At 41.9% G+C, this 13,966-nt stretch overlaps 1 protein-coding gene across 1 annotated transcript in view; it reads left to right on the top strand.

The window, feature by feature from the left end:
• Positions 1-13,966, top strand: part of abr (ABR activator of RhoGEF and GTPase) — a 158,165-nt gene that overhangs the window by 108,053 nt on the left and 36,146 nt on the right. The window contains exons 15-16 of the mRNA XM_088907113.1: positions 3,237-3,334; positions 4,469-4,600. Of these exons, the coding sequence (XP_088763239.1) occupies positions 3,237-3,334; positions 4,469-4,600 (230 nt within the window). The remainder of the gene's footprint in view (positions 1-3,236; positions 3,335-4,468; positions 4,601-13,966) is intronic.

Raw genomic sequence — 13,966 nt, 5'->3', positions numbered from 1 at the left:
AGCAGTCCAACAACATAAGAATGGTTACAAATGAGAAGAGGCCATTCAGCTTTACATTTTCCCCACATTACGAAAAGAGTGCCTGTTATTTCGAGTTTTTTTTCCCCCCTCCTTAAAATCTCTATCGAGACGCCATTTTTAAGGGCAGTGGGGATGCAAACCCTTTGAGCCCTGCGGTCCTTCGTCCTTCACCTGCGGTGATCTCACAGGGTTTCGCCGGCCAGCCCGCTCCCCCTGGGCTACGAGCGCTGACCTCGCCGATCTCGTTTTCGATCTGCCCGTTTCTGAAGATCTTTGTTTGTTCCCTTGCCAAGCGCACATTACAATTTCACTTCCTTCGTTTGCCTGGAAGCCGGTAATCGTTAATGAATCGCAGGTTTATGGGATTCGCCATCAGATGAGATATGCTGCTGTTTCCTCCCAGTCGAAATGGTCTATTTAGTCTTATTTCCTCCACGGGTTAAAGCTGTTCTCTGCTAAGTGGCTTCTTCAAAGGAAGGCTCTGCCGCCTGCCCAGAGAGCAGAATAAAATCCCACTACCTGGTGGTTCCTGGTTCCAATCCAGCACATTCCTCTTGATGGCTGGGACACATGAGTTTACTGTGGTAATGTCACACTGTACTGGAGCAAAGTGGTTTATTCGGTGTGAGGTCAAAACATTATAGGACACAGGGAATCAAAGTGACTGCAATATACAGTAAAGGTATGCAAATAAAAGAGATTCTGACTGAACTATCATTCAGATTCATTTTGTCCATATGTTTCATGAAGGAGGCTTGTGTTGGCTGAGTTTCTCATTTTTTTTCAGACCGTTTATTCTGTTAAATCTCATCAAATACCTTTACAGTGCCACCACACATGACGTGTCCAAACCCAGGTATTCAGTTTGCTCTGTTCTTAGACATTGCACTCAACTAGCATATTGTTTCCTGCCTGTTCCAGTACCCTGTCAGTCAAGCTGTGCAGTGATGAGCAGCCTGCCTGATGTGCTATATCACTTTTCCTCAAACTCAAGGAGCTGTCTGCTTCACTGATGGACAAGATGGCCAGATCTCTTCTTCTGTATACTTGAAATATCAGAGCAGTCAGCATGTGAACTAGGACAGTCACACACTTCTCCTTCAGTGCCCTAGTTAGCTCAGTTCTTGCTGTGCTTGTTTACTGTACTACTTTTAAACATGCGATCAAGGCAAAAGAGCTTTTTTTAACATAAGCAAGAAAAAATGCCTGTACAGTTTCAAGACAAGATAGACATGGGATGATCCTTTTGGTGTGAAACTTGAATTAACAGTGTCAGGCTGATGCAGAATTGTTCCAGTAAAGTGACTGTAAGCAATCAGGTAGACATTTAGTAGTTATTTGGGAATCTTGATTTAATGTAGGTTGAACTTTGCTGGGGCTGGCTGACACCCACACTGAAATGGAAAAATATTCCATTGACCTCTAGAGATTTGATTCCCAGGCACAAAAAAGCTCTTAAACCAGGACTTGAAAATAAATCAAGTGTAGAGTTCCCTGAGTATAAGTAGTTTCCATTGTGGTTCTAGGTTCATAGCAATAATAATAACATGTAAAGTGTCTAAATGCTTAGAAAAGCATACTAAATCTTATTGGTTAAAAAAGTGCAAGTTAGAAAGGAAGTTAAACTTCCTAGGTGGTAAGTTTTCAGAAGAGCTGACACTGTATTATTGCTAAACTGCTTGTCATGAAAATTGATACTTTGCCATCGGATTAGCCTATATAAACTCTGAAGACAGATTGAATGTATTGAAATATGAACTAGCACTGGGAATGCTTCATAGGAGCCAATTTAACTCTTATGGCACCTATTCAAACAGTGCTTCTGTTTATTGTATTATATATTAAACTAGTGTGCTCAGAATCTACTGACTTAAAGTGAGGTGCCAAGAAGTGCTCACAGCAAGGCCATCTTTTAAGTCAATAGAATTGTTATTTAGTGATATGCACAAAACTTCATGCTTATGGTGCTATACGATACGACAGATTTGAATAAGATTTGAATCTTATTTTATGTTGAATTAAAACAGCTGCCTCATAGCTGTTGGGTTGAGAATATCCATGTAGGCCCTTCTGTGTGGAGCGTGCGTGTTCTCTCTAGGTTCTTGAGGGTTTTGGTGATGGACTGGTGTCCTGTCCAGGATATACTCCTGGGGATGCCTTGCACCTGTGCATCCAGGGAGACTGTGGTCTGTAGCAGCCTAAACCCAAGATCAGTGGCTTTATTATAATGAATGTGTACTGTCAATGTTGTCACAACAAGATCATCTTTAAAATAAAAGATAATCCAAAAAATTGTGTGTATTCTTTTCTTAAAAATTATGCTTAGTCAAACGTTTTTGCCTTTTATGTTGCATAAATGCCATTTTATCCAAGCAGATTTTTTTTTGTCTGTTTGTGTATTCTAGTTTGTCTTTATTACTTATTTACCATTAAAGAAACTTAAAAAATGGATAGCAGATTTTTTACAGAAATGAGTTATGACAAAAAGAAAACTCACTACAGTATGTCTAATATACAGCTCGCCTTGTTTGGAATTTAACATGTTCCTGAGAGCCATTGACTCACCAGATAAATACCAGTGGTTTTATAGATTGCTACATTTGTGCGTATCACACTCTTTATGTTGGTACTTCCCTTCTATCAACCAAGTTCAGGCTTCAGCATGCTTCATAATTTAAAAAATGCCTGCGGTTTGCACAATAATAATCATGATTACATATATACTGTAGATAGCTGTGGGAATTGAACTGTTAGGAGATGGGAAACAATTCAAATGGTAACTTTCCTTGTAAACGAATAAACTGCGTCTGTATCCCTTGAAAACATAATTCTGTGCCCATTGTTCGGGCTTTGCTCCTCCCATAACTTGTACAGTAATGAGATGTCTAACAGATGTCAAAAGGCCATATCTTGTAGTTCTCCATCATTTCAGCATGTGACCTGCCAAGAAACCGTTTGGTGTTCACAGTTCCCAAGTGATGCTTTCATGTATGTGGAAAATAAATATTTAAGAACAATGACACTGGTTCAGTGCCCGGAGGCCAGAAAAATGAATTGAATTTTACAACCGGCAAGCTACAGTAAATATAAACAAAAGCACGAACCTCCTGGAAAATAAATTCCCACCACAGCACTGAGTATTGAAAGATGGCCTTACTATTGTGAAGGGGGGATGATTCTTATCACCATTTCTTTGTCTGTTCGTCTTTTTCCAGACCTGTACTGCACTCTGGAAGTTGACTCCTTTGGGTACTTCGTCAGCAAAGCCAAGACGCGGGTGTTCCGCGACACGACGGAGCCCCAGTGGAACGAGGTACTGTACTGGAGGAGCCCCGCTGTGCTCTGAAGGCGCCCCGTGCCCTTTACCCTTTGCACCCTGACTGTTGCCAGAAACAGAGGCGCCACATGATGCTGCCCTCACAGATTTAGTCACGAAAGCGTTACAAAAGCTCAACAGTAAATAGGATGTTTTTCTCCTGGTTTTGGTGGGGAGCTGCGTCAGCATGCGTAGGCTGCAGAGGAACAAGTAATAGGTTTATTCCATGCTGAAAAAAAGAAGAAAGAAACGTTGTGTTTTCTTTCTTCTTTTTTTCAGCATGGAATAAACCTATTGCTTGTTCCTTTCTCCTGGTTTTGCCTCGCATTGTTCCATGCGATTATTTGCTCTGGTTTCCCACGGCTTGTACAGTGTACCAACACGCCTCCATTTACACCACAGTGCTGCTACTATAATTTCACTCTGCTTTACTGACGTCTGGGAGAGGGACGAATCCCAGCTCCCCATCAGCCTGGTCTCCAGGTCTCAGCGGGAGGCAGCTCCAGTCCTTGATGGCTGCGTTTGCTACTGGTTTTCATCTCAGACTGTAACTTAATTGGGCTAATTAAGAGGATAAAAGGTTAATTTACCTGTTCTTTCCATTTCTTAAAAATTGAAAGGTGCTTCAAACGGCAAAAGGGTTCTGGCTTTCAGATTGAAGTTACTGTACCTGCCCCTTTTCCAGAGTATAAGTAGGGAATTCTCCTCCCCCACAAACCCCAGCACCCGAGTGGGGGTTCCCTCTGCCTTGTTAACATGGCCTGATGGAGCTCCCCCAAATCAAGTGGGGTGAAAGCAAAATGCGTCGTTCCGTCTTCCTTTCGTGATATCGGTCTCATTGATCTCTTGTCCTGACCCCCCCTGAGCTTTAATATACAGTACCTGCAGGTCCATCTGCTGGATGATTCTTGAAGAACAGCAACTGGCAAAGAAAACGTTGAAAAGTTTTTTGAATTTTATATCTCTTTTCTTTGCTGTGATAATGTGATCAGATGTAGGTATTCAAAGTCACGCAAGAAAGCATGAGTTCAAGATCAAATAAAGAGGGTGATGGTGGTTGCAGTGCAGTAGACTCGAACCTGTGTCCTCCAGCCTGTGACCTCTCCTGTCCTGTCCTGTCCTGTCTGCCAGGAGTTCGAGATCGAGCTGGAGGGCTCCCAGTGCCTGCGGATACTGTGCTATGAGAAGTGTTATGACAAGTCCAAGCTGAACAAGGACGACAATGAGATAGTGGACAAGATCATGGGCAAAGGGCAGGTGCAGGTAAGCAGAAGGAGGGCCTTGATTTTGAATTGCTTTTTGACTCATGAATCTCTTGCCCTTGTATCTGCTGGCTCATGATTTCTGCAGGCTGTTCACACCTACTGTATTCATGAGAAGATGTGCACCTTCATTCAAATGTTTTCATCATATGGGCAGGCAGATCTGTTCTTCCCTCATTAAAGCCCATAGTTCCATTCGCAGCTCTTACGCTGTGCATGTGTTTGGTTGTGTTTTAAGTGTGTTCATGTGTGTTATTGCTCTAAAATTGAACATTTCTGAAATTTAGTGGCGAGTGGTACATTTATTTTCATCATGAATTTTTCATATTTACATTTATTTGCGTATGGCGCAATACAGCGTGTATTTCAAACCCACAATTGTGTTAATAAAAATACCTTCTGTCATTTCTGGTACGGCACTATAGCAGTCTTTTATCTACTACTTTCCTGCAGTAGTAGTACTGTATATTTCTTTTGTCCACGATTAACGTAAAGACCTGCAGTTTGGGGAAAATAGGATTATCCTTCAGTAAACTCAGATCTGGCTCATCTGCCTTACTGCCTTTTTAATAATGAGCTGCACTTAGCCAGCTCAGCACCAAGTGCAGTTGTGTTCTCTGTCATTTGCCAGTGGTTTCCTTTGAGAATTGTTTTTAACATTTATAATTTATCTTCTATATTTTAAACCAGGGTTTAGGAATCGTTAATGCTTCAAAGACAGTTGCCTCAGGTGGCATATATTTGCGGCTCATTCAATTATCTGCAGTTTTGATTGCACAAATTGAATCATCAGTACACCCATGCTCAGACGCACAACGGATGCACAGCTCACTTGAAACACTGTATTCTGCTCAGCGGAGAGCAAGGCGTAGAGATGGCCCACAGTGAGTCTGGGGTTGGCTCACTTTATTTAGTGTGCTATTTATTCATCATTTCATTTGTTTTGTTTTTTGAATCGAGTGATAAAACGCAGCTAATAATTGATATATCGTGGCAGGCCAGGGAGATGTTCAGCTGTTTAATCATCCAGCTGAACTGCAAACTGGGACAGTGAGTGAGCGCAGGTGGATTTTGAATGCTTGAATTATTGAACGCTTGTGGCAAAAAAAGATTAGCATCTGCATGGTTACTGTAGGTCCTGCAGTCTCCAGACTGATGACCTGAATTGAGGCTGTGCTGCTTCTTGGCTGACCCAGGTGTTCTATGACAGACGGAGCCGCGTAAGAACAGGGTGACGTTCACGACACCAAGAGCACCCCAGTCCGTTCTGGGCGGCCCGCGGATGTGTACAAACCCTGTGGCTCTTCCTGGGTTAAGGGGTGTTAGTGAGATCCATATCTCTCCTCCGGGTGGCACTTGAACTGAGCCACCCCTGTTTTCAGATCAAAAACGCATAGAAATTCAGACATTTATATCGGAAGACACTTTTTATAGTGTATGTACATCCTCTGTCCCCTGAAGTACTTGTGCTTAAAATCAAAACTGCGGGCTCTGGTGTCTCCAGAGCCAATTTTACATTCATTTGTACTTCTTTAGAGATAAGACTATATGCTTTACTGTATATATAGTATTTGTAGAAGACATATGGTAAAGGATAGTAACAAAATTGGCACTGCACATTATCTGTGCTGGCACGTCAGTGATCCCTGGTCACATGGAAGTGAGTTTTTTAAGAAATGTTAACATAGAGTTGTGAAAAAAATGCTCATTTGAATATTTCCCTTTTACATACCTGTATTTCATCTTAAACAACTTTTCATGTTCACTTCAAAAAAAATGAGAAACTGCTTTCCATCCTGTGAAACAAAGTTGTCTTGGTAAGACATGATTGCAGATTAAAGATGAAAGTTGAGGCTGGGCAGAGTATAGCAAACAGAAACTGGCCTCTTCCTTCTGGCAGTGCCATGAAGGAGTGGTCGTCTTTAAGAGGCTCAGTGGCAGCAGGAAGGGTGTCTGTCTAGTTTCCTCTAAAACCGGCACCATCACTGTAGATACAGTACTAGTGAATGCTGCCTTGGGGCTTGTGAAATGGTACTTGATAGTGCCCTTATGTAGCGGGATTCGTTAAGCTCTGTAGAGATTTGTTCAACTGTGTGGCTCAGTGATCTTATGCACTGCTTTCCAGAAGAACACCAGTCCGTTCATTTCAAAGGGATCTGTATAGCTTCAGAGCAAGGCTTGGTGACAGTCAGATCAGTAACACCTGTGTGAACTTTCGGAGTGCCAACTTCAGAGATCTTTTTAATTGGGTGTAAAATGAGTTTGGAGTCTGCAGTGTGCAAGATTTTTTATTTTGTTTTCATAATGCTCATTAAAAACAGTTTTGTTTAGGAATTAGCAAAGTCGTTTCTGGGTCTAGACTTAGATGAGGATTGCGTTCTGTTTACTTCCAGTGTTGTGGTTAGCAGGAGCTCAGTGTGAGGAACAGATTATGTAACAGGGCTCTGTTATTCACGGAGGACACTGAACGCTGTAATGTGCAGGCATTGCGTGGGCTGTCCACATTGTATCTCCATATAGTCTTCCATTTAGCTTTACAGCTATGGGTAAACTTGCCTAGAAGGCATTAATGAACATTATAAGCTCTCAAGCGCCTTGTTGGAAATGTTATCCATGCAAATATCAGTTTCATAATAGCACACACGGCCATCAAGTGAAAGTCGCTGGCACATTTTAAAAATGCTAAGAAAAAGAAGTCGGGTCGCTCCGAGTTTGAAGTCTGAACAGCACAGTGGGCCGTGGCGCTGCAGAGCCGAGCGGGCACTCTGTGCAGGACCCGGGGGGGCGACCGCCCCTCTCCCACGGCGAGGCCAGGCTTTGCGTGCGCCGGAGAGGAGCGCGCCGCGGAGGACGTGTTCCTGGCGCGGGGTGGAATGCAGGTCGGACCTGCGGTGGAAGGAGGAGCAGCCATTTAAAGGAAAGCGCAGCTGCAGGGTGCCTGCCTCCGAGTTCAGACTTTTTCTTGGACTAATCATGTTTTCTTTAGTCTTCAAGATCCTCAGATCCGGCTGAATGTTTTGCTTTACTCCCCTGGGAGCGTGTTTGATTTATTTTAGTAGACTTAACTTTCAGAATATAACAAAGTCCTTAAATGGCAATAATGTGCTGGAACTGTTTTTTTTTCTTTTAGCTTCTTCCTGAAGTCGATTTCTTCCTTTTTTCTAAAGTAAGGATGAGAAAAGCTTGTTTTGCAGCATCAGCAAGTCCATGTGACCGATGCTGGTGTAGTTGGTACAGACGGGCTCGGCTGAAGCTAAGAGCTGGGGACTTCCAGCGAGGCACAGAGGCAGTGCAGAGCGAGAGGTTTGCAGAAGTGAGTCAGTTTCAGCCAAGCAGCTCCACCGTGAGACAGTCTGTTTCTTGTGAAAAATTGAGAATTAGAAAGGAATTAACCCAGCACCATAATCCACTGCAAATTTAAGTGCTAGTCTGCTTCAAGCAATTTACCTTTTAGATGGAGTTAATAAATATCCATCTGCAACACCTCAATAATATAATAAGCCTTCATCATTTATTAGATTAGTTTTTTCAGATATACAGTACTTATACTGGAGTCCAGAGATGTTTGAATCTTGATGAGTCAAGTGGCCTCTTTTCATGTGTTAATTAACCTTTCTTACTAATTAGAATATTTCAGATATGGGAGAGATCTGTATGAAAAACATGCAGTTTTATTTCCCTTTTCAGATTTGCCATGGATTTACAGTTCATATCCTGTTTTTTTTTTCTTTTCTTTATTTCCTTTGAACATGATTTCAGTGCACTTGGTGCTGCTTGTCCCAGAGTGAGGGAATTAGTTTGTTCAACCCTGATGTGTTTTCCTGAAAAGCACTCTGTATTGAGGTGCTCACTTGGGAGTTCCCTGCAAATCAGGAGACATTAAAAACTGCCCTTACATGTGTGAGAGCTGGATGAAGGAACCTCCATTTATGATGTCTGTATTCTACCATGCTTGATGTGTACAGAAGGTTGCATTGAAGTTGGTTTTCAGTATGGCAAATCATCAGATTTATTGAATACTGCGTTTTCTGTTAGGTTATATAAAGAGGTTTGTTTCTGTACCGCCTGAAGGCTGTTCATTTTGGACTTACACATGGGTTTGACTTTGAGACTCACCCTATGACCTCTGAGGTCAGCCGTGTAATCCTCCATTAAAACTAACACTCTGCTAGATTTTTGAGTTAGTCAGAGGGATGTGGATAAATCAAAGGTCTCTTGATGCTATCAGCCACTTAAATAAATTTAAGCAGAACTGGTTACATTACGCTTCTCATAGTGGTCTTCAAAGCAACCTCTTCACTCTTGAGGAGATATTTAATTGAGCCCAGAAAGAAAGCACCAGATGTCTAAGCCACAGGGATTCCAGTTCTGGCCATTTTTTGATACAGTATTTTGATATTTCACTTTACATTTTTTGTCCTGAGCGTGTACATTGTATCCTGTTTTCCTAGTTAGCTTGAATGCTGTTTAACCTGTGCAATTTTATAGGAAATGGGAACTGAAGGAATTTTTTGTTGATAACACTGAACCTTTTCTAAAACTGTTAACGGCGGTTTCCACAAAGACACTCTTCAATTGTAGGGGCCTATACCAGCAAATAAATTGAAACCCCATCGTTGTATGTATTTGTCCTGCTGGTTCAATTTCAGGAGCTCGGGCCACTTTTGGCACAAATTCCATGCTGTATACCCAGAGAAGCAGTCTATATTTTGACACAGCCTCTCTGTATGCCCAGGAGAGGGGAATATTTCAGTCCTGGCCATGAGAAAGTTTGTACAGTCAGTTTTCCCCGGTGTGGGTGACTGTTCGGTTGTGTGGGGTCTGTGCCTCTTGACCGAAAAGGATCTGTTTACTTCCATGGCGCTAACACGGGGTGTACAGCATGGCTGTGTTAGAAGAGCCGCTGATCCAGAGCTTCACAGCCCCTGCCAGACTTGGGGCTTTGACACAGAAGAGCTTTTGCCGGAATCAAACAGTTGAAACAATTAAAAACCAACTCATAACAGTACCTATGCCAAACAATCTTATTACGATGGCATGTGTCCAGCTCCTTCACTGCCCTCCACATTTACTTTATTTTATTTTGGCCATGACTTTTGTCGTGTAGAATCATCCAAGATGCGGGATTTTAATATGATAGATCAAGGTGTTATTTTCCAAGACAATGCGTTTAGAAAGACTTCCTCCCTCTGAGCCTGTGGGTGGTCGTTCCAGGGCACTGATAGAGTGAGAGAAGGTCATGGGTCTTTTCCATGTGCTGTACACTAGTACAGATGCACAGATAAGCCCCATCAGTCTCTTAGAACTGATCCTTTTTAGACAAGTTCACCAAAGCATAGGACTACATCGGAAGAACGGGTTTGTCTTTTTCATTTATACTCTTTTGGAATTCTGTTATATTTAGCTGAGGCTGTAATAACACAGTCTAAAGACGAAAGAAGAGCAAAGGCCAGGCAGACAAATGGCATCAGGAATACACACATTGAAGAAAAGCTACACAAGCGAGCATTATGCTCTTGGCCCAGTCAGAACACATTACAATGCAGGAGGGGAAAAAATGAAGCCGTAAAAAAAGAGACCGCGTTGGGCTTTACTGACCATATAACCACAGGGAGCCCAAACACCTCCCAGACACGACAGTAAAAAGAATTGAAAGCGAAAATCTGCATATAAAAATGTTAAATGAACATCCAAATGGGTTGGAAGTGGTTCCACTTGAGCTCTTGGCACGTTGCTTTGACTGCTTTAAAGGTTTTCCTTTGTTTGGGGGGGAAGGAGTGTGTTTTTTTGAGACGTGTTTAAAGCAGTTACACCCAGTGTGTGTGTCTGTGTGTGTCTGTGTGTGTCTGTGTGTGTCTGTGTGTGTCTGTGTGTGTCTGTGTGTGTCTGTGTGTGTCTGTGTGTGTCTGTGTGTGTCTGTGTGTCTGTGTGTCTGTGTGTCTGTGTGTCTGTGTGTCTGTGTGTCTGTGTGTCTGTGTGTCTGTGTGTGTCTGTGTGTGTGTGTGTGTGTACTGAGACCTTGAAGCCAGGAGAAAATAGGGTTAAAACAGGGGGCTCATCTATCATATGCTGGTTCAATCAGACCATGTTGTAATTTGTCATGTCGCTTTCTAATGCTCCCCAGGGGCGACTTTTTAATGATGCTCTTAGACCAGAAACAAAGTGGCGTTTGTCAGAAGTGACAGAGAGGGAGAGGGGAAGCTCTGGAAGAATTAGGGTTAACCAGGCCTCTCCCACACAGGGACTTCAAAACGGACGTCTACAATTTATACCATCTGATGGCTTCTAATTATTTCAGCGTTTACCCTTTGCACTGCATTAAAATCCATGTTTTTGCTTCACTGTGAGATGCCTCTCATTGAAAGCTGTTCAAGGTGGAAGCACTTTTTTTTAATGTAGCCATGTCATTTTTGCATTCACTTGCAATAGACAAAAAGGGTGCACAACAGTAACACCTCATGTTTTGACTTGTAATTATGAAAGCTGTAAAGGTTAATTCCCTGTCCTAAATCACAATGCAAAGGCATTCAGGTTTAATTCTGCACACTCATAAAGGGCTACTTTGTTTTGTATTCTCCTCATTAACTCCACCTTTCCGAGACATTGAAAGATGTATTTGCTGCTCATAAACGTACTGACTGTATTCTACCATTATTCAGAGATAAATGAAGTATGTGATTTAATCTAATGATGCCTGCAGTATTTTACGTCTAACCCAGAGCACAGGAGAAAGAGGGGTGTGAATATTTACTTGCAAAGTTTGAGAAAGCAAGATGATATCGTGGCTAGATCATAATGAAAGAATCGTGCAAAGCTGCTAAAAACTGGTGAGCACTATAAGGTTATGTTGCACGTACTGTAGTTGAACAAATCTCACTCAATTGATGGATTAACTGACTGTAATGCAGGATCCCTGCTCTTAGAAAACAGAAGCCCTTTCTAATAAGATTTTCACATTAGAAATGTAACGATGTTATGAAATCATGCCCTAAGTACTAATTATGTTACCGGGAAAATCGCATTTTTTATGTTAATTAAATTGTAGCTCTGAACATGAATGAACAAGTTAAAAAAAAAACAAGACAGAAATATCCTTTTGCCAAACCCAAACATATATGTTTTGGCTGCCCTTTTTATAATACGCGTCATATTTCTCTCTTCCTACACAATGAAAAAGACTCCAGATATAAACTATAAACACATTAAAGGGATGTCCTGACTCTCCGAATCTGTTCATTCCAGTTTTGACCCTGATCTACATGTGATAGATTGGGTAGTTTGCAAGCCCTGGCAGGGGGTGTTTTGTGTAGTTCACGATTCGGCAACAAAGAAGCCGCTGGAATGCACATGCAGTATGAAACTGAACACAGTTTTAAACTGTTCCCTGTAAGCCAAATCTGTGACTGATCAAGGGAATAAAACCTTTAATCTCAGTCCTAGAAAAGCATTATCCATTTTTTTTCAAGAAGAGATATTATAAGAATGTCACAGAGCATGTTTTTTCTGCTGTATTTCATATAGGGGGTTAAATTACGGTAGTCTCATTTTTAGTCCTCTCAGTGTGTCCATGTGTATCAGTATAAGATGTATCAAAAGCCACCCTACTGTAGGCACATTTGAACACTGATGGGTTACTGGGTTATTGTTGGCAGATTTCTGATAACTTTTACCACTTCCTGAGACTCGCTGACAGATTCTGTGCCACAAATGGTCTGGAATCTTGTAGAGCAGAATTGAGCATTTGTTAATACCGTCTTTGCATCAAAGAATAAGTCATTTTACACCATTGTGTACTCTGCACTCTCTCTTATTGTGACTGAATAAACAAGGAAAATGATTTTCATCTAGCAAACTATTGTGTTTTTGATAAAGTGACAATAATATCTAAATGTCTTCATCTTCTATATGAATTTCTGTGCCACAAATGAAGAACAGAACACTTGGGCCAGAAATTAAGATGCACAGTAGCAGGAGATGTGAAAATGCTTATTTTGGTTATTAATGGAAAATCCTAATTGTGAATAAATAGATGACATTTAATGTTACATAATCAGAAAAGGAAATGTTAGCACTTAACAGAGGAGGTAAAATCTCCATCTGCATAGAGCCCAGCATTAAATAGTTCTAAGCATATGGCAGCCAATTATGAGCAATGACTTTACTCTCAAAAAAATCCAAGCAGATTTACTGCATGAGGAATTAATTCAGCCCCAGGAGTAGTCATTAAATAAAACTGCAGTAAAAGAAAATTGATTTCTCAAATTTTGTAATGTAATAAAAAATAAACCTTCTTTATGATTTATTAGTATAATAATTTACAGACAGGGGAAGAAAACTGCAGGAATATTTAGCCCCTGAAACAGACTGGAATATGAGTCAAGTAAGGTAATATTCAAGAGATTTGTGTCAGCCATTATGCCTTTTTGGTCTCTCCTGGGATGTATTTGCCAAAATTGTGATAAACATGAAGATCATGCAGAGAACATCAAGCAATTGGAGGCAAATGTATGTGATATTGTCAAGGCAACAGTGTAAATTTCCAAGCACATGAAGAATTGCTAGCAGGCAGTTTCTTTTATTGGCGTCTGTCTGTGTATAATTCAAAGTACTGAATTAAATCTGTTTTGATATTCCTGGAAGAACAAAGACATTCTCATGCAGTGAGCGGATGAATATCAGGTGGTTATGGGCGCCGTTCTTTTCTGCTCCATCGACGCAGTACTGTACCGTACCGTAGGTCGGATTTGCACATGGGCCTCGAAAGGCCTTTTTACTGTCATGGTCCTTCCAAGGACGAAAGAGGGGGAAAAAACAAACAAGCGCGCTTGTCCTCAGAAAAGCACAATCCGAACAAAAGGACGAACCCAGGGGAAAAAAAAGCTTGTGTGTGAAGACTGCGGTGTCAGAGAGCCCGTCATAAATCCGCGAGCCCCTGTGGAGCGAGAGGCGTACACACCGAGGGCTCGCTTGCCCAGCAGGACGGCCGCAGTCTGCAGCCGCTCTGGGGTCCTGCCCTGCTCGGTCACTAATGGAATCCAGACGTCTCCCAGGGGCTGGAGGGGAGTCGGTGTGAAGGAAGGGGCTGGAGGGGACACTGACAGGCTGTATATAAACGGGCCTGCTGCAGTTTCATGTTGGTTTGAAACGTTAACCCTTCTCTGTATGTGTTCCGGCGGGTTTGGGCTACAGTGTGCAGTTTTGCCTGGGGTGCTGGATGGAGAGTTGATATGAGGAGCTCCATCTATTATTGGAAAAGCGCATTTGAATTTAGCCCGTCGTCAGTTGCAGTGTAGGTCCCATTCACCTGTATTCTTCCATGTTTTGTTTTCTTTTGAGCTCTGTGGGAGTTTTTGAATACTGGAATGAG

Source organism: Atractosteus spatula, chromosome 27 (genome assembly GCF_055471065.1).
Source record: "Atractosteus spatula isolate fAtrSpa1 chromosome 27, fAtrSpa1.hap1, whole genome shotgun sequence".
Classification (NCBI taxonomy): Eukaryota; Metazoa; Chordata; class Actinopteri; order Semionotiformes; family Lepisosteidae; genus Atractosteus; species Atractosteus spatula.
The sequence above is the reverse complement of the archived record's forward strand: the minus strand, read 5'-3'. Positions and strand labels throughout refer to the sequence as shown.